Source organism: Dipodomys ordii, unplaced genomic scaffold, assembly GCF_000151885.1.
Source record: "Dipodomys ordii isolate 6190 unplaced genomic scaffold, Dord_2.0 Scaffold5, whole genome shotgun sequence".
NCBI classification, from domain to species: Eukaryota; Metazoa; Chordata; class Mammalia; order Rodentia; family Heteromyidae; genus Dipodomys; species Dipodomys ordii.
Genome location: NW_012267221.1, coordinates 23,175,248 through 23,195,910, shown reverse-complemented (window position 1 = coordinate 23,195,910; position 20,663 = coordinate 23,175,248). Strand labels below are relative to the sequence as shown.

Here is a 20,663-nt window from a genome sequence, read left to right as displayed (position 1 = left end):
TTTTGAAAATATTATTGTATTTATTCTTTTTGCAGTAGTGAGGTCTTAGCGTGGAATTGTTTGCTTGCTAAGTGCTCTTACCACTGAGCCATTCCTCTTGCCTTAATTTTTGCTTGTTTTGAGATAGCATCTTACTTCCTGCCTGGGTGCAGGCATCCACCTCCAGTAGGCTGCTGAGTGGCTCATACCACCACATCCAGCTCTTGAGTTGAGAAGGGGTCTTCTGAATGTTTTTTCTGCAGAGGTTGGCCTCGCACTCAGATTTCAGCAATCTCAGTCTCCCAAGTAGTTTTCTCAGACATTATTTTATCAGGTGGGACTTTCCTGATCACACTCTTAAACCTCAGTGCTGTCCCACCAGCCTTATACCCTCTCTTGCTTCATTTGTTAGCATGCACTTAGCAAATGTTAATCTATTTTATGATGCATGTTGTGTTGATTGTTGATTCTGCTTGTAAGCAGAATCATGTAAGCTCCATGAGTACAAGGTAGTCATTTAGCCATTCTCTAGAACAGTACCTGGTTAGCTAGAACCTGTTTAATGAATATCTGCCTGGGAAGATGTATGCGAGGGTATAAGGTCTACTCCTGCTGTTCTCTCCCTAAGGTCTCCAAGGAATGCTGGAAAGGAAGGAGTTATAATGCATCCTTTCTGCTTAAGTGGCCTGACTGCGGTCAAAGCTACTTCTGTGTCTGAATACAGACAGGTGGCCTGTGTGTGCCCATGCATCTGCATCTATCCTGCTCAGTTAGAGAATTATAGCAGAATGGGCATGGGAGGGACCCATCTTCCAGGGCAAAGGCCCACCTGCTCACTCTCACTCTGTGTTTGCTTAACCTGGGGGTAGAGACACAGCCTGCAAACACTTCAGACCAAGTGCACCTGGTCAAGGTACAGTTTCTAAAGAGCAAGTGAATCAAATCTGGTTGTTCATCTTATGTTTTCTGAAAGATATTCATTTTTCATTTCATTTCATACTACCAGTAAAGTGTCCCTTGAAATTGCTAGTTTAGTTTTCAGGGTTACTGAAACCACTTATTTCTCAGTGGCTTTTAACTTGTACAGTTATTAATAGCTGGTGTTGTCTGGCCACTCCTTGGGCCAGGTACTGCTCTAAGTACTGATTGGTACATTTTACTTCTTTTGATCCTCACAACATTTCCTTTGAAGTAGATTATCATGATTCCTATGTTGATGATAAGCAAACAGACTCACAGACATTAAATAACCTGCCAGAGATTGCCTGGCAAGGAGATACTATTAGCTGTTTCTCCCTACATAAAACCAGGCAGAGAATATTTGATCATTTGGTGGTATTTTTCAGTTCTTAGTAGGGATTAGAAGCCCATCATATTTCAAATCTCAACACTTTTATGATCAAATATACTTGAACATATTATTAGATAACATGTATGATTAGATAACATGAAGTTTCTTAAAACTTCTATGTAAAGAACAACCAAAGATACTGGAATATAATAGCCAAATGAATGATACTTTTCTGATGTAATAGAAAAAAGTCTTTGTTTTTTTGCCTTTTGTTATCTAACTACATTTTTTTTTCTGTTTTCTTTGAAAAACATGTGAAAATAATCTAAGAATATCCCTGGGTAGCCAGGTCTTTGGAACAGTACCTGCATTAATCTCTCTGAAACACTGAGCAAGGATTAAAAAAATATCTGAATGTGCTAGTGCCTAAGTAGGATAACATTTTTACTATTCCTTTTGTAATATTTAATTTCCTTTTAAAGGGATCTGTATGCCTGCTTAGAACCCAGGATGATTGTGTCCCTTTACAAAACAAAGAAACAGCCATACCAAGTGTAGCCACCATTCAGCATGCACACCTGGATGGAGGCCTTAGTACCACATCTTGCTCCATGTATGTCCAAGCTGAGCCTCACATGACAGTGTGGTATTGCTTCCAGGGCTAGCGTGACTTAATGCAAGCCCACACCAAATACTACTGGCTTCAAATTAGCATATTCCTCCTTCAATGTACTAGTGACAACACTGCTCAGGTTTTACTTTGAGTAGCTATGCTATTTAGTACTGAAAACTCTTGGCAGTTAGGTTATTTCTGAAGGAGTGCTTTGTTATAACCTTCTTTCATCTCAGTATTTTTTGTGGCTGGATTTTACAGTCACTATCAATCATTTCTGCCATTACAATGTACTATCACAAGAGAAAAAAAGTGTTGTATGTTACAGAAAAATCAAGTGTCAAAGAAGCACGAGGAGTGAAGAGTGCCTGTTGCAAAGGTAGGTTTCTCAACTGACTGAATAAAGGGAACAAAATAAAGTCAAATATGAACTATAAAATATTCATTAAAAAAGAAAAAGCCAGAATGTCACTAATGTAAAAATGCTCTAGTGTGTATACAATCACAAATTTCTATGATCAGGCACCATATTTGCTGATTCATAAATATAATGTTTTTGTTTTGTTTTTACTTAGCCCAAACCCCACTTTTCTGAAAGCAAAAATAAATCAAAAATAAAACTGATAAGGAAATCATTGTCATGTAAATGTGATTGGCTTAAAAATGCATTGCTTGTTTTTTGTTTTTTTTTTGCTGCCTCTTTTCTGTTTTTGAACAGACTGAGATAACAAATTTCTTTGGTTTTAGCTTTTGGCTTTCCTTTTTTCCTTTTTTTTTCTATTTTATCACTTCACTTTCTGCTTTCATTCGCTATTATTATCCATGTCATTCTCCTCCTCCTCACCGTCATCATCATCATCGTCACCTTCTGACAAGTCAAAATCACTGAACCCCAGGGCCATGTTGACTTTCTTCCCCCTTCTCTTAGATGTGGTTTTGGAAGAATTCTGCTTGGCTTGCATGTTTATCTGCATCCCAGAATGCAGCACAGCTCCTGCTTTGTTCATGGAGAAGATATCTCCAAAGCCCATCAGCATCATGGCCTGCAGACTTGGGTTCATGCCATGGCCCTCCCCGTTACTTGCTGCTGTGATCTGACATGACATCTCTGCACTGTTTGACTCCTCTGTTTTAGATTCAAAGTAAGACTCCTCAGACATTCTTGCAGCAAGAGGCAAGAGAAGCTATCAAAGGGAAAGAAAGGACAGAAGTAAAAAAGAGAAATTAGGACCAATTTAAATCAGGGGAATAGATACCACAAAATTAGTTGGTACAACACAGGAGGTAAATGATTAGTGCAATGCATGAATGTAAGGAATGATGTGAGAACTTATTTCATGGCAGATTTGGCATCAGTGTATTTGCCATAATTGATGAATGACAGAGTAATCATAACCACAAGTTTGCAAAGCACCACAGCAAGCCACATTTCAAATGGACAGGAAGGTACACGTTTTAAGCTTTCGTTTTGCTTAAAATCAAATTGCTTTTAGGATTTCCCTTCATTTTTCCCAATTTCACTTTCATATAGAAACATTTTATTAACCATTATATTCATTAAAAAAGAAATCAGGCAGATATTAAATCTCAAGTAAAAATTAAGGGCTCCAATGCCAAGGAAGAAATTCACAGAGAAAGTATGAAAACAGTTCAGCTGTCCATGTGCTCTGCAAATCTGGTGATTGCACCTCCTTTCCTATATCCATATTCTGATTTCCACACTCCAAATGAGTAGAATTCTTTTACTCCCAGTGATGTTTACTGCAGCCAGATCTGCTATCTCATAATATATTCAAATTATTCAGCAATTCACTTATGAACAAATTCTGTCTCTAAATTTTTAAAGTCACATTTACATATAATATGTGAAAAGTAGAAGAAAATTTATTAATTAGTATTAATACTAATTTAGATTTTATCATTATCCTCTAGTATTCAAATCGTGTGTGTGTGTGTGTGTGTGTGTGTGTGTGTATGAATGTGCACAAGTACTGGGGCTTGAACTCAGGGCCAGAGAGCTCTTTCTTAGCTTTTTACTCTCAAGGCTGGTGCTATGCCTCATGAGCAACAGCTCCATTTGTCTTTTTCTTGGTTAATTAAAGGTAAGAGTCTCAGGGATTTTTTTCTGCTCAGGCAGTGTTTGAAACAAGATTCTCAGATCTCAGCCTCCTGAGTAGTGAGGATTATAGACAAGAGCTACCGGTGCCTGGCAGTTTCTTTCTTCTGACAGAACTTTATTCTATTTAGTTTTTCTATCTAGAACTTTATTCTATTCTAGTTCTCTTTCTCACGGAGGAGACAAACATTTCCTACCTTATGTAATTATTTTTAACAGACAAGCTAGTCCCATAAACATTTGGTCATATTTATTTCAGGGGTAAAGCTGTTAAAATGTGACTTACTTAAGCAAATTAAGACATATTTTTTTCATACGGCTTGTTGCTAGTAAATTCGTGATAATGTACAAGTGATATAATTCTAGTATGAACTCTACATTTTGAAAGCAAAGATACCTAATATTTAGCATCAATTTCCTAATTTTTAAACTAGAGTGAAGATTTATTTTTGTGCTGGTCCCAGGGCTTGAACTCAGGGCCTGAGCACTGTCCCTGAGCTTTTTTGCTCAAGGCTACTGCTCTACCACTTGAGCCACAGCTCCACTTCTGGCTTTTTGGTGGTTAATTAGAGATAAGGATCTCATCTACTGTTCTGGCTAGGTTGGCTTTGAACTGCAATCCTCAGATCTTAGTCTCCTGAGTAGCTAGGATATTACAGGCATGAGCCATTCATACCCAGCTTATCCATTTTTATGCCAGCTTCTTCTATTAAGAAAAGACTTATAGGCTTAGTGGTAGAGTGCTTGTCTAACATGCATGAAGCCCTGGGTTTGATTCCTCAGCACCATATAAATAGAAAAAGCTAGAGTGACACTAGCTCAAGTGGTAGAGTGCAAGCCTTGAGCAAAAAGAATCTTAGGTCTGGGCCTTGAGTTCAAGCCTCAGGACTGGCAAAAAAAGAAAAGCGTTCTAGACCTGTAACCTGAGTAACAGCTTTAGATAATTCAGCCAACAAACTGCAAGAATATGAAAGAAAAATATTGCCATAGATCCTTAAACACTGGAAATAGGGTCTTATTTCCCGTGTAGTTGTCTTTTTCAACTTCTCAAATTTGTTTCCAATTGTCAGATCCTTGCAGGAACTCTGTGTTGCTTATTTTATTATTGCAGAAGTCTTTTCTTAGAGTATGTTAGACACTAAAGATTTCCATAAATAGGTTAAGATTTTATTCTTCAAACTTTTATAGCAAGCTGTAACAATAATAAAAACAAAGAACATTCTTCCTATTTAATGTGTAGACTTATCTTCCCAAATATCTTTGTTGTTTTAGGAAAGAAAACAGTGTCCTTGAAATCAATTCAATAACATTTTTATAAAGCTACACAAAGATTAGACTTTTATAATTAAGATGAGGCTACCTACAGGTACCTAAGCCGCTAGCCAATTCTCTTTTAAGATTTATTTTTATAGTTCTTGCAGTAATCTCATTTAAAGGCAACTAGAAAGTAAAATGAGGATAAAAGGAAGTACCTATATAAGAACTACCTGAACATAAACTTGCCTTCCTTCAAAAGTAGCAGCTCTAGGCAGAGGATACATTAAAAGCAAGTACATAAAGAAAGACAACTCAGCTCCTAAGTGGGAAAAGGGAGGAAAAAAATCTCACTAGCTTGTGCTTCCTGCTGTCCATTGTTAGCTGGAAGCCTTCAGAATGGCTCCTTTACACTAAGTTTTCTGGAGTTAAAATGCACTCATACAACCTACTGAGCACTCACAGTGTTTCATTATTTATTACACAACTATGTTACCAAGAGCGATAATGTGTACAAGGCAGCCCATAATTTCTCAGCAAAAGGGATGCCAATAAACTAAAGAAAGGGTTTAAAGCATACTCCAATAGGTGGCTTAAAGGTGTTTCTTTTCTCTTACAAACCTACATTAAGAAAGCATCAAGCCATGCAATGCCTCATTAGCTTAAGACTTCACTGCGTTCAAGGAAACAAAGCAGGAGACCCCCTTGGATTGCAGAAGACAAGAGGCAGGGACATGGGTGCCCTGCCACTCCTGCCCTTGCCCCACCAGCCTGAGAGAAGCAGACCCTGGGAGCCTCTCCCTGAGTCTGCCTGCTGCCTCCAGTTCACCTGGAACAGACCCCACCCCCTTACCCCAGCTTTTTCTTGAAAGTCACATTAAATTCAGGAATTTATCAAATGTCCTCAACACTTACACATAGCAATTCAATTCTTATTTTGGGGTTACCTGGATTTCCAAAGTGATCTTTGCAAAAGTTAGATATGATTACAAACAATTAACTTTATTCGTCTCCCTTGTGGATACTGGGCTGTTTCTCACACAAATTAGAACAGGTAACAAACTATTGAATTGATTCTTTAGATACTGGAACTACTCTGAAGCTAGACACTGACTGACTGCTTAATGGGGTCAACAGTTGAGATACTACAGCTTTCTAGAGATCACTGATGAGAGGCATTTAAGCTAGTTTTGTTTTGTTTGTTTAATTGTCAATTAGCTTATCCCCTACTCCCAGTACTGAGGTTTTGGTGTTGTCCCTTAGCGTATTTTTTGTTTTTGTCTTTGTTTGATTTTTTTGCTCAAGGCTGGCACTCTCCACTTAAGCCACAGCTCCACTTCTGGCTTTTTTTTGCTGGTTAACAGGAGATAAAGAGTCTCACAGACTTTTCCACCTGGGCTGGCTTTGAACCATGATTCTCAGACCTCAGCTTCCTAAGTTGCTAGGATTATAGGCTACTGGTGCTTTGCTCAGTAAGTTTATTCTTTTTGTTTTTTGGTTGGTTGTGGGGCCTGACCTGGGTCTGGGTGCTGTCCCTCAGCTCTTCAGCTCAAGGCTAGCACTCTACCACTAGAGCCATAGTGCCACTTCCAACTTTTTCTGCTTATGTGGTGCTGAGGAATCAAACCTAGGGCCTTATGCATGTGAGGCAAGCACTCTACCACTGAACTACCTTCCCAGCCCCAGTAAGTTTACTCTTAATTTACCATTTCTTTTGTGATTTTATACAGTCACATATTGCCCATTTAAAAAAAACATGGAAAAAACAATTCTAAATTAGTATTTAATTCCTGAAGTCAAATAGGGAATGTTGAAATTTGATTTAATTTTAATATCGCATATAAGGTCAAGATTAGTATACAAACAACAAAATCTTTAAAAAGAATTTCTTTGCTCCGCTAAATGTAAGATAGAAGATTAGGGTAGAGGAAGTCTTCCTTGATGTAAAGCATTGTGGAAGCTTGCCCCAAGAGAGGTCTTTTTTTGCAAACTTTTGCTGTCTATGATCATATCGTTGAACAGAGATAGGAACATTAATATCAGCATTGCCTATGTCATCAGCTAGCTCAGTTTTAGAAGGAAAATGTGGTTAAGTCTGACACATCAAAGATGTTTTTCACTGCCTTGGAATGACAGCTATTAATTACTGATCAACTAGAAGAAGTTAAATCAGCATTTAGGCACATACTGAAAAGAAATAGCAGAAAGTATGCCAGATATTATTTTTTTGTGCACTCAAATATACACATACACTGGAAAATAACAAAGCTTAATCAAAGAGCTAGAATGAAAACAATCTTTTTCTTCTATGTCTCTGGCATTTTGGTTAATTTATACACCTTGCCTTTAAGACATAAGCACACAGGCAGGAAACTAGAAGGTGGTGGCAGGGGCAGGAAGAAGGCTGAGTCACCATGCTGCATGCTGCCATGCTGCCATGCTGGCTGGGTTCTAAGTGCTGCATGGGCTCTGGGGGGAAAGATACTCACCGGGGTGTTGGACTGCTCTGTCAGTTTCTGCTCCCACATCTTTAACCGCCTTTCTCGCTCTTTGAGCTCCTGCTCTTTAAAGCTGAGATCACGCTCCAGTTTCTTTAGCCTCTCAAGGGTTGCCTCAATTTCACACCTACACAGAAATAACTGAGTTAAGTGTCCATGCTTCTGAGGGGATAAATGAGGCTAGGATGTCTATTCAAACACCAATCAGTGCAAAAGACTAAGCTGTGTGTGTGTGTGTGTGTGTGTGTGTGTGTGTGTGTGCACATGCATGTGCATGCATGTACTATCTGCTATTATTAGAACTGGAACTCACAGTCTTATACTCTTACTTAGCTTTTTTGCTCAAAGCTGGTGTTCTACCACTTGAGCCACACCTCCACTTCTGGCTTTTTGCTGGTTAATTGGAGGTCAGAGTGTTACTAACTTTTCTGCTGGCTTTGACCCACAATCCTTACATCTCAGCCTCCTGAGAGGCTAGGATTATAGGCATGAGCCTCTCAAATCTGGATCAGGAAACAACAAGAGAAGCAGGATTTTTTTCCATTAACAGCTTGTTTCTAGTTTAGAAAAATAAGTTCTCAAAGTATCTCAACAAAGCATTGAAGAGCCACTGGGGCACAGCATAAGCTATGAAGCTGGTTCACGCTCAGTCATTTATTATATGCTTGTATCCATCTAGCTCTTTCAGTTTACAAAACAATAACATGTAGAATCTTACTTTATTTCCATAACAACTCCAAGTAACAGGCACTGATCTTGTATGATGGATGAGAAAATGATACTTTAGATAGGTTATCGATATCATGTCATCAGCAAGAGACTCAGATGGCTCTGTCTACTCAGTGGCTGAGTAACCTAAGCAATCAATTGATTAACCTGACTTTCTTTGGTTGTAAGGGGTGGGGTGATGTCACATTTTCACAAGTTACATGAGCCTAAGAATTACCTAGGCAGCTGTTCAAAACAAAAACAAAAATAAAGCTGTGTGTGTGTGTGTGTGTGTTAGTTTTTTTTTTTTAAAGTAGTTTATTGGAGATAAGAATCTTGTACTTTCCTGACAGGTTGGCTTTGAACCTGGATCCTCATATCATCTCAGCCTTCTGAGTAGCTAGGATTACAGGCATGAACCACTTGCTCCCAGCTTTAAAACAGATTCTTAAAATACTTCTTTGGAGTTCATGACTCAGTATGCTGGAAATTTCCACTGTTAAATAAAAATCTGGGGCCAGGCATGGCTGGCTCACGCCCATCATCCTAGCTACTTAGGAGGCTGAGATCTGAGGATCACAGTTCAAAGCCTGCCCGGGCAGGAAAGTTCATGAGACTCTTATCTCCAATAAACCACCAGAAAACTGGAAGTGATACTGTGGCTCAAGTAGTAGAGTGCTAGCCTTAAGCTGAAGAACTGAGGGACAATGCGCAGGCCCAGAGTTTAAGCCCCAGGACTGACAAAAAACAAAAACAAAAAAAACCCTGGGTTCTTTTTACAATTTGGAAAGCACAGGACACCAGGGTCTAGAGGAATTCAGGGTCTCTACAATATTCACCATTTCTAAGAGAAGTTCCCTGCCTCATTTCTGGGCCAATCAACATCACACTTGGAGTATGACCAGTGACAGAAGACTTTCTTCATAGAAACTGAACTGGTAAGACAGCTGGGCACAAACTATCTCCTACATGGTTGCCACAATGTTAATATCTAAATTTATGTTCTAAGAACAGCTTCTTTTCTGTTTATGTGGTGCTGAGGAATCAAACCCATGTCCTCATGAATGCTAGGCAAGCACTGTAACACTTAGCCACCTTCCCAGCCCCTGTTTTTATTTTTCAAAAGGAGGATTAAGAAGCTGGCCACTGGTGATTCATGCTACTCTAGCGAAAGGCTGAGATCTGAGGATCATGGTTCAAAGCCTGCCCAGGTGGGAATGATCTTGAGGCTCTTATCGCCAATTAACCACCAGAAAACTGGAAGTGGCACTGTGGCTCAGAGTGGTAGAGTACTAGCCTTGAGCAAAAGAGCTCAGGGGCAGTGCCCAGGCCCAGAGTTCAAGGCCCATAAACCACCAAAAAAAAATAAAAAAGGAAAAAGGAGGATAGGGCGGGGGTGGGAGGGAGTGTGGTAGGAATCTAATATAGAAAACCTTAGGGTAAACCTTTGTAACAAAAAGTGAGTGCGACATCTTGAGGCAGTAAGGGTCAGAGGGCATGCTCAGTAGTGAGCTGGCAGTGGCCCCATGGCTCATCTGTGTGGTGGTGCTTTGGCCAAGCCAGCCCTAACTCTTCTTCCAGTGAGACCAAGCCCACTGATTTTCTTTTGGCTCAGAATAAATAGCCAGCATGGTCTGTTTCACTTGTAACTGAACAAAGGCCGCATCTCAACTTCCAGCTCTGGGAATGCACTGCAATTGTGAGCCCTTTTGGAAATCGGATCAACAGTTAAGTTAGCCAAGTAACACACCTACAACACACCTATAAGTGCTGCCCCAAGGGAAGTTTCTTACCCTCAACCTGTCTCCTCAGGCCCTGCTCCCTTACCCATCTCCAGGATGTGAGGTTAGTATGACAGAAAGTGACCTTTACCCTGTCTACATGCAGAAGGCACCCCTCCCTGCTGTTCCCTTTTTCTTGTACATCCGTTTGTATCAGATGCATTTATTGATGCATTATATATGACCTTCCTATTCTAAAGGTATCATTTAAGTGTCTGGGTTGAGGGAAAACCAGTTTTCTTTTAAATCAAATCCAACCAAGTTGATTTCAACGATCAGTTTTCCCAATGTTCCCTTTACTAAGATCTAGGTTGTGTGTGTTTGTGTGTGTGTGTGTGAGAGAGAGAGAAAAAGTGTGTGTATGTGTGCTTTCTTTTGGGGGAGTTGTTGTTGTTTGTTTGCTTTTCAAAGATGGGATCTGCTATAATGCTTTGGGTTTGAACTCAAGATCCTTGTACTTAGCCCTCTTGAGTAGCTAGGCCCACAGGTATGAGCCACAATGCCTTTCACTTTAAAATATGTAAAAAAAATTACATTTATCAATCAGCCTTAGTTTAGGAAAAGTTTAAATGAAGATATACAACTAGAAAACCATCTTTAAAAATCTTAAAAAATCTTATTGCCCTGTGACTTTTTGATACTTTTCTTTATATGGAAGTACACATACATGCTAATATATACTCGCTTTATAGCATTTATAATCCTTCTAAACAAACTTGGTCATAGCCTCCATTTTAAAAGTTTTGTTTATATCTGTGAATGTTTTTGCATTATGCTATGTATGGAAATATCATTCACAAGAATCATTCCCCTTCTATTGCATGTCTAGATTTGCATTTCTAAATGAGGTTTGCTGAATGATGGCCTACAAACACTCCTTTTTTTTTCTTTTTGTGTACTGGTAGTGAGACTTGAACTCAAGGCCATATGCTTTCACTCGGCTCATGGCTAGTGTTCTACCAATTGCCTTTTTGTTCATTAAATAGAAATAAGAAGAGTCTCATGAACTTTTCTGCCCAAGCTGGCTTTGAACTACAATCCTCAGATCTCAGCCTCTTGGGAAGCTAAGATTAATTTGGGATTACAGCTACCAGTGCCTGCCTTCCATTTCTCACATGGCTTTCTTGATTCTTTTTTCAGGAATAAAGAGAAGTGGTAAGATTTCCAGGATGAAGAATATAAACATTTTTAGGGCCTTCAGAAGACTGGCATTTTCTCACCAACACTGAATATTTTCACAATGTGAATTTTTGCCAGTCGGAGACAATTATAGTTCCTTATATTAATTTGACCACTGAGGTTGAATAATGTTCATGGGTTTATTAGCCATTTGATTTCTCCTTCTGTGAAATGCTTTTTTTGTGTTTTTAGTATATTTTAATTACTTTGTTATTTTAGAGATAGCAACTTTTACCAGAAAATAGTTTTCAGTATGTGGTCTGGAGACCTATGGCATTATTTTCAGAGTATTCTTGTTGTCAAATTGTTTTCAGAATAGAACTGAGGCAGAACTTTCCTCTCCTATTCGCTTCCTTTTATAAGTTTATAGAATTTTCCAGAGTCTTCATACATGTGATAGTGCCATAGGATTTATTATTTTTTAGATGAATCAATAAATACGCAAAATTTTCTCAGCCTTATTTTTGAATGTGCTAAATATGGATAGATATGACCCATGGAAACAAAACTTCTTTAGAGCCTTTGATAATTTTTAAGAATATAACAGAGTTTTGAAAGGAGAACATTTGAGAAATGCTGATCCTATTGCATAGGGAAAAATTGTAATTGCATGTCATTTCTCTTGGAAATTTAATACTTATGATGACTATTGTTTTGGGTGCGTCATATGGAGGTTTGAAAGTATTACATAGAACATTTACCAATTTTGCTTTTTTTATTTTGTTGGCATATGCTAACTAGTTCTCTATCTCAGTAAGTTAATACTAGTATCAAAATCCCACAAATCCTCTAGTTAACAAGATCAAATAGCATTTCCTCTGGGAATGCTTTTATTATAACCTCAGACTGGGTCAGATTTCATGGTGAATACCCTCAGACGTTCAGTACTTCTTTGTCCAATGCCTGTCAAAACAGCAGTTGGACAGTTACTTGTACACTTATATTTAGCAGTTTAACACAGGACAGCCCTATGAGAGCATCTAGTGCTTGGGGGCAAGTGTGCTTGCCACTGTAGCTCAGGACCTCAAGGCAGCAGCCCTTCCTGCATAAGCAGAAGTTCAAGGAACAAATGCACGAGTGGCAGAAGCAGTTCTGTCTCACCAAACACGTTTGCTTACATTTATCTTTTCTTGTTCAAGAGTACAATGTCTTTACGTATTACTGCCATTATACGTTCTTTCTCCTTTCCTTCCCTGTATTTTTACTGAGCAATGGCATGTTCCAGATGCTGTGCAAATAGTGATTCACAAAGAAATTGTTGGCTTTCCCCCAACATCTCAGACGGGGGGGGGGACACAAAAAATGATGAAGAACTGAGAGCACATAGGCAGTACTATGTAGCCAAAGCACAGGGAATACTCCCTTGTAGCTGTGCTTGTTCAGCAGGAGCTGGGAAGAGTGGTTCAGGAGAATGGGCAGCTGGGTCAACAGAGAAGACTGACCTTGCAGTGGTCCTCAGTGAGGGAGATACATGCCCCGTCAGGGATCAGAAGCCAGGAACTAAAGGATATACTACTGATATCTTTCAGTGAGAATCGAGAGCCTGGAGTACAGGGCCTTCTGAATCTTTGACACTTCTTCTTCAGGGCAATTGGAACTCATATATGGTGGGGGTGATCTGATTAGATAGATGGGTATTGATCTACGACTGTAGAAAACATGACTTCCAAGTTTTGTTGTATTAATTACTTTGGTACAGACAAAAGTCCCTCACACTTAAGACTTGAATTCATTGTGGTCATTTTGTAACCCTAAATAAATATTCATTAAATTCACTAGCCTAGGTGATTTCAAAGGAATAAAATGAATATGGTCATTGTAAAAGATCAAACAGAAAGCAGGGAAAAAAATGTGTAGGTACAGAAGAACCAAGTGAGTTCTAAAGTGCGTGCAGTATCATCTAGTGCCAGCAGATGGCAGAAGGCATTGCATTAGCATCGTGGCTATCAGGAATGAAGTTTCTTCAACTCTGCTGAGTCAGGGAGGAGTGTCAGCTCCCAAGCACACTATTTATATTCCTGTATCATGTGACCAGCTCAACTGTTTCATCCTGGGCTTACTTTTTCCACTCACACAATACAATTCTCTCATTACTGAGGTTGTTTTATATTTAACAAGTTTTAATGAGATGTATAAACATACAACGCTTTCCTTTAAAAGAGTGTTCCTGTCTACCCCCTATACTAGTAGATTGTGTTCTGCAAATTTCAAGGCTAAAGTTGTTTTTCTGGGGTGTGTGTGTGTGTGTGTGTGTGTGTGTGTGTGTGTGTGCGCGTGTGCGCGTGCACGTGCGCTGGTCCTGGTGTTTAAACTGAAGACCTGGGCACTGTCCCTAAGCTTTTTTTTTTTTTGTGCAAGGCACTACATTCTACCACTTGAGCCACAGCTCCACTTCTGACTTTTTGTGGTTAATTGGAGAGAAGAGTCTTACAGACTTTCCTGCCCAGACTGGCTTTGAACCACAATCCTTAGAACTTAGCTTCCTGAGTAGTTAGGACTACAGGCATGAGCCATGGGCACTCAGTTACAAAAGAAGCTAAAGCTTCCTAACACAGAATTTATACAGAGAAATGTCTGGTAACCATCTTTTGTCTTAGAAGGTATTACTTCAATGTTCTTTCCAAATACTTAGACATACACTAAACAACAAGCTTAGAGAAACTCTTTGTTGCTTGCTTATGAAAGGCAGGACTTTTCTCTATCCCTAAGCTCCACGTAGAAATCAGGCCTGCTATCCACGTGTCTGTGGTTTTTTCTCCACTGAGATTGGGAGCCAGGACTGGAATGGAAGTGTTACCCACCTCCATTCTGCCTTGTTGTGCAGGAATGAGTTACACTGGTCGGGAAGGTTCGTGTCATTTGACATGGACTCCAAAATCAAAATGATTTGCTTGAATGATGGTCTTTTCTGAAAAAGAAAGGAAAACAAAAACAAAACAAAAACATTAATCACGTGTGGGAACTTAAGAGGAAAAGTAGATAGCCACCGCATAGGAGTAAGTTCAGCCCATCACAACCAAAGACACCATGAAGCAACGTTATGACCTGATTATTTTACAACTCTCAGATCACGCAGGTTCAGGGAAGCATATTTTTTTTATTTCAATTAATTATTCATGTTGTTTTCCTACCATGTGGCCAAAAGCTGGGATAAACAGTATTTTTTCTGTAAGTAAGGAGAGTACTAATTCTCCCTTTCAGGTATGAGTAAAAATTTTGAAAAGAAAAAGTGAAGCCTAAATTTAAAAAGCCACCTAGGTACCCAGGCACTGGTGGGCACCTATAATCCTAGCTACTCAGGCTAAGATTGAGGATTGAGGTTCAAAGCCAGCCAAAGCAGAAAAGTCCATGAGACTTTTATCTCCAATAACCAATAAAAACTCAGGAATGGAAGAGCGCTAGCCTTGAGCTGAAGAGCTGAGGGACAGCGCCCAGGCCCAGAGTTCAGGCCCCACGACTGGACCCCCCCCAAAAAAAAGAAAGACAAAAACCCAGGAATGGAGTCATGACTCAAGTGTAGAATGCTAGCCTTGAGCAAAAAGTTAAGGGAGAGCATGAGGTCTTAAGTTAGAGCCCCAACACCAATGCGCATGAGCGTGTGTGCACATGTGTGCATGTGTGTGTGCTCACATGCATACACACGTACACACACACACATATACACACACACACTCTGTGTGATAAAGCTGGTAAAAATTTAATGGTAATATGCAATGGGTGTAATAGTGCTCACTGTAAAAGTCTTTCATCTTTTCTGAGGTATGCCTTTTTTATATAAAATATTGGGGGATGAATCAAATCTGCCTATTAATCTAATACACTCTCCCAAATCAGCTGGTCAGGAACTAAAAACAAACCTATTTAAATCCATCTTAACTTTATTGTTCTCAATGTTTAATCGACATTAAGATAAGCTTTAGTTCAGGGTCTCTGTAAGGTGTTGTTTGGCAGAAATTGAAAAAGCCACAGTTAAGAACTAACTACACTAGTCATTCTTTAGACTTGAGCCAAGGTGGAGACAAAAGGTTAAAACAAAAATGGAGAAAGATAATAAAAGGATGATGCAAGTTCTCTCTTCATCGGGCCTCATAATTATACCATTTCTGCACAAATTACAGTTGCAGCAATTAAAACATGCATTTTAATTTAGGAGCACAAAAACAAAGAACAATGTTGAGGTGGCTTGCTCATGGGACTTGAGTTCTTCCTACATTGTTAAGGAAAAGCAATTTTTCCATTTCTCAGAAATGAAAAATTAGAGTATTTTCTGGGTTGTCATTATTGTATATGTGTTTTTTTTAAGGACCTGCATGCTTATGTGTGTGTACACAAAGGTGTATGTGCAGTGGGCACACAGAGTATGTGTGGATGGGTGCATCTGTACTTGTGTATATATTTCAAGTACAAGGCATAGCTGGAGGGATGATAGAGCATGTGCTCAGAAGCATAAGTCCCTGAGTTCAAATCCCATTACTGCAAAAAGGAAAAAAAAGGCGTATGTTTAAATGCCAATGATGAACAAACAGGAAAAATGCCTTTAGTAGGAAATCTGAAAAATATTCTTTAGCTGTTCCCATCTGAATTTCTTCCACCATATGTCAGATTTTAAAAGAAAAAAATGCTTTAATTGTTTGAACAAGATCTAATTATATAATAAATATAGGGATTTCCTTTTGTAAGGAAAAGCAGCAGGAGGAGTCTGTGAATCTTTAAAGAATATTCTTTTCCCTACATTTGATCATTTTGAAAAAAAGAGCAACTCTTTTGTAATTGGGTGACAAGCATCCTTAGTGGGGAAAAAAAATCTTTATTTTATAGTTAAAATCTATTCTCCGAAAGGAGCAAATGAATCTTCTGAAAGCAGCAACAGCAGAGCATACTGGTGCTTGCCTGTAGTCCCAGCTACCTGGGAGACTGAGGCAGAAGACTGCTGGGGCAGGGGCTCAGGTCTGCCTGGGCAACACTGTAAGACCACCCCCTCAAATAACAACAGTGAAGAATTTTGCAGTGATGCTTTCAATTACCTTGGGTTCAGAAAATAACATTTGGTTTAGGATCTACAGATGTTTCTCTGAGGGGCTTAGGGTCCTTTTTTAAGTATAATGCAAAAGATGGCTTTTTTGGGGGGGTGCCAGTCCTGAGGCTTGAACTCAGAGCCTGAGTGCTGTCCCTGAACTTCTTTTGCTCAAGATTAGTGCTATAGCACTTGAACCACAGCTCCATTTCCAGCTTTTTTGTGTGTGTGATTAATTTCTGACTGAGTAGCTCTAGATTTCCTGCTAGAGAACTAAAACATGCCTGTCAGGAAGTTTACAATGATCTGGCTTCGGTAGACAAGGTACCGGATTTCTATTTACTAAACTGATACAAAGTACTATAGGGAAGTATGCAAGGGAACTAAACTATTCCCTCATAGAGCTGCTGTCCATTTGACAAGAAGATTTAAAAAATGCCATACTCCAAGGGAAGGCAATAGCCCAGACTGAGTTTGGAAAAAAAGTCTAAGTCTGGCCAGGCTGGCAGAGTAAGCAAAGAAGGACCAGTGAGGGTTCAGGAAAACGAGAAGGAAGAAAACTTTCAGAAGGAAAACTAGAAGGAAGAAAACATGGTCAGGAGTGAAGGTATCTGAGGTGTGCCTGGAAGATTAGCAATGGCAGGTTGGAAATGCAAGCCAGCTGTCTGATTAAATTAAGTACAGGGGCATGGAGTGGTTTATCAGAATAAAATGTTATGAATTTAAGAAATAAAAACCTGATTATCAGAATAAAATGTTACAAATTTAAGAAAAACAACAACTTTAAACTTCATACTTCATGCAACAGGAACACAAGATTCTTTGGTCTTCTAGAAGAGTCAAATCCAGTGTCCTTATTGTGGGAGGGTTTATACCATCATTTAGTCAATGAACATTTAGTTATACATGTATATATTTGGAATTTATTAATATAGTACTGAGCTTCTGATTAAGAAATTAAAAGCTTACTCTGAGCTCACTCTGAAATATAATTACAAATATATATATATATAGATAGATAGATAGATAGATAGATAGATAGATAGATAGATAGATAGATAGATGAGCTTTCTACTTAAGAATCATGGAGAACAATCCTACCAAAATCGGTGCATGTGTTACAAGGGACATAAAACTAGTAGGACAGTGGAGAAAGAGAATATGATACTGTTTAAACAGTCTGAAACACATGTTTTAAAACAAGTTTGTAAATGTCTGCTAATCATTTCTATTGTATTAGTTATAAAGTGCAATTTCTCTATTGCTTAGAGATCTTCACATTCTCCAAAATCCCACCCTAAGAATACAGGGCCTACACAGGGTTAGAACTGATAAGATACATGGCAGTGTTGTTACAGAGTACTCATAAAAACAAGGAACACAGTTTTGAAGCATGCTACATTCTTTAAAGAACTGATTAAAGATTTAATTGTATATTGTGTATTTCAGCCTTTTTCAACTAGAAAAATGGCTGAAGAAGGTTGAAGAGTGTTAGTGAAAGCAAAATCTAGGATTAGGGACTGCAGGACAAAGGCTGGCATCAATACACATGAGCTTTCCCAGCATGCCATGCAGGAGCACGTGGGATAGAAGGCCTCTGAGCCCTGGGCCCTCCAGCTGCCTTATTAGCTGCATTATTATACTTTGCTCTCAGTGTGGGAAAAAATACTGGGGAAAATTCTTCTTGAATCCACATAAATTGTTTTATTAACATAGTCAGCAAACCCACTAATTGAGTTATTTTCACTAGAGCAGCATTTTGCCAAAGAACCGACTGCATGCTATATCATCCACTCTTCTGTGGGTCAGGCTGGAACTGGGTATAAATCAAGGAAGAATTCCATTTTTTAGTAGGCTTCTATTTCTAAGGTTAATTATAATACTTTCATTTCCATGAAAATCTAGACAAATGTGAACTATAAATATTTGTTCCCTTCTAGACTGTAATTGCTCTCTCATGCTAATGTTTAATATGTGAGACTCTTTTTGATATTTTACCTTTTTATTATGGAAAATTCCAGACACTCATAAAAGTAGAAAACAACCCCAATACAACAAACCTCCAGATCCCTCAATTTGTTTAATCCACATCATCATCCATTTCCCTTCACCCTCTTTTGAAGCAACTCCAACACTAGCTATCATTTTATCTGTCAATATTTCTACATGTCTTTTCAAATGATCTTTAGAGGGGAAAGGAAATGGGCTACTCATGCTCCTATGTGATAACACACGAAAGCCTGTTTTGGAGTTTCTCCAACTCTGTTTTGATAGCCCAAAAACATTCTTGACACTGGACAGAGAGGGCAAATCAAGAGTCTCTAGAAATACTATTTTCGTCTGCTCTTTGGTGAGAAAGACAACATAAAGTAACATTATGCCAGACTTCTTGGGTTCATGTGCAGCCCCATTGGGTACTTGCTGTGTGACCTTAAGTCATTATTTAACTGCTAGGTGTCTTGGTTCATCAGTAAGATAAGGAGAATATGCCTGTTTCATTCTGGGGAAGGGATAACAACATACATAAAATGTTTGAAACAGTGCTTACTTTAAATACTGTTTGTTCCCCACTTTTAGACCACACAATTTTTTTTGGGGGGGTGCTGATACCTGGGCTTGAACTCAGGGCCTGGGCTTTTAGATTTAGCTTTTTCCCTCAAGATGAGTACTCTACCACTTAAGCTACAGCTCCACTTCCTGCTTTCTTCTGGTTAGTTGGAAATAAAAGTCTCATGGACTTCTCTGCCTGGGCTGGCTTTTAATGGTGATCTTCATATCTCAGTCTCCTGAGTAGTTAGGATTACAGGTATGAGCCATAGGCACACAGTACAATGGTTAGTATTTAAAAATTAAGCACAAAACTATTTTTACAGAGTCAAGAATACAAAAGAGGGCTATGAGGAATATTCCCTATGAATCTTCAGAAATTGATAAATCTCTTTTTTTTTGTGGGGGGGGGTCCGGTCGTGGGACCTGAACTTTGGGCCTGGGTGCTATCCCTCAGCTCTTCAGCTCAAGGCTAGCGCTCTACCACTTGAGCCACAGTGCCACTTCTGGCTTTTTTCTTTTTGCTTATGTGGTGCTGAGGAATCGAACCCAGGGCCTCAGGCATGCAAGGCAAGCGCTCTACCACTGAGCCACCTTCTCAGCCCAGAAATTGATAAATCTCTAGAGATGAGCAGATGCTGATATCACCTTCACAGTAAGCCTGCGGCTCACAGGAATAGCAAATTACAGCCAAATCTGCATTGCTGGCTAATACATTTTGCTAACTCAAGTTTTAGAAACACAAACCATACAAGTGATCTTTAGAATTGTGAACAGCAACAGAATACCTTGGCATCAGCTTCCCAACACTGGTGTAACAGTTCAGCAAAACTTCTGGGGCAGCTGCTTGGAATGGTCAGCCTCTATAGTAGACAGAAGAACAAAATAAAACATGAGCCAATACCACCAAAGGGTCATGAGAAGGTCAATTCAGGAGCAGATGTGAGACATGACATTTAAAGCTTTCGTGGACTAATAATATATGACAAGGGAGAATTTATGTTTAGATTTGGAATATCTAATTTCTAAAGACTTTTACTTTTCCTCCAAGGGGACATGGCAGGGACAAATGCAACAAAGGCATGAATAAGGCAAGGAGACTCTACAGTGGGACAGGACCTAACTGCAAAACCATAAATTTAGCCTGGTCCCAGTGTCTCATGCCTGTAATCCTAGCTACTCAGGAGGCTAAGACCTGAGGATCAAACGGTTTGAAGCCAGCCTGGGCAAATAAGTCTATGAGACTTTTATCCCCAATTAACCACCAAAAAAGCCACAAGTAGAGCTGTGGCTCAAGTGCATGAGTGCTAGCCTTGAGCAAAAATGCTCAGAGACAGCATCCAGGCCCTGAGTTCAAGCCCCAGGACTGGCACCACCACCACCTCTCCCAAAACTCCACAAATTTATCACACTGTTTTCACAGACAACTAATAATATTGGAAAAGAGGCAGGGAACTCAAAAATGGCTTTATTTTGGCAACAGAGGTACAGCTTGAAAACAGCTTCAACACAGTGGATCACAGAAACAATTTGAAAGGACTGTGAATTTTCTCATGGGTAAATAAGATCCTCTGAATGTAAGACTCATTATGGCTTTGGTTTTGGTCATACCCTTATGTTTAAAGAACCTGATCCAAACCACATAATCGTATGAGGATCAATCCATTCTAACATTCTGACCAC

General features: G+C 39.2%; 1 protein-coding gene across 3 annotated transcripts in view; it reads right to left on the bottom strand.

Annotated features, from left to right (window-relative positions):
- The window catches only part of LOC105996025 (mitogen-activated protein kinase kinase kinase MLT), a 165,263-nt gene that overhangs the window by 44,394 nt on the left and 100,206 nt on the right, over window positions 1-20,663 (bottom strand). For 2 of the 3 annotated variants that reach the window (XM_013029967.1, XM_013029973.1), the window contains exons 9-11: window positions 19,769-19,843; window positions 14,221-14,327; window positions 7,743-7,878 (exon numbers count right to left, since the gene is read on the bottom strand). In XM_013029967.1, the coding sequence (XP_012885421.1) occupies window positions 7,743-7,878; window positions 14,221-14,327; window positions 19,769-19,843 (318 nt within the window). Of the gene's footprint in view, window positions 1-2,645; window positions 3,068-7,742; window positions 7,879-14,220; window positions 14,328-19,768; window positions 19,844-20,663 lie in introns of those variants that run through there. The other variant, XM_013029981.1, reaches the window with a different exon arrangement.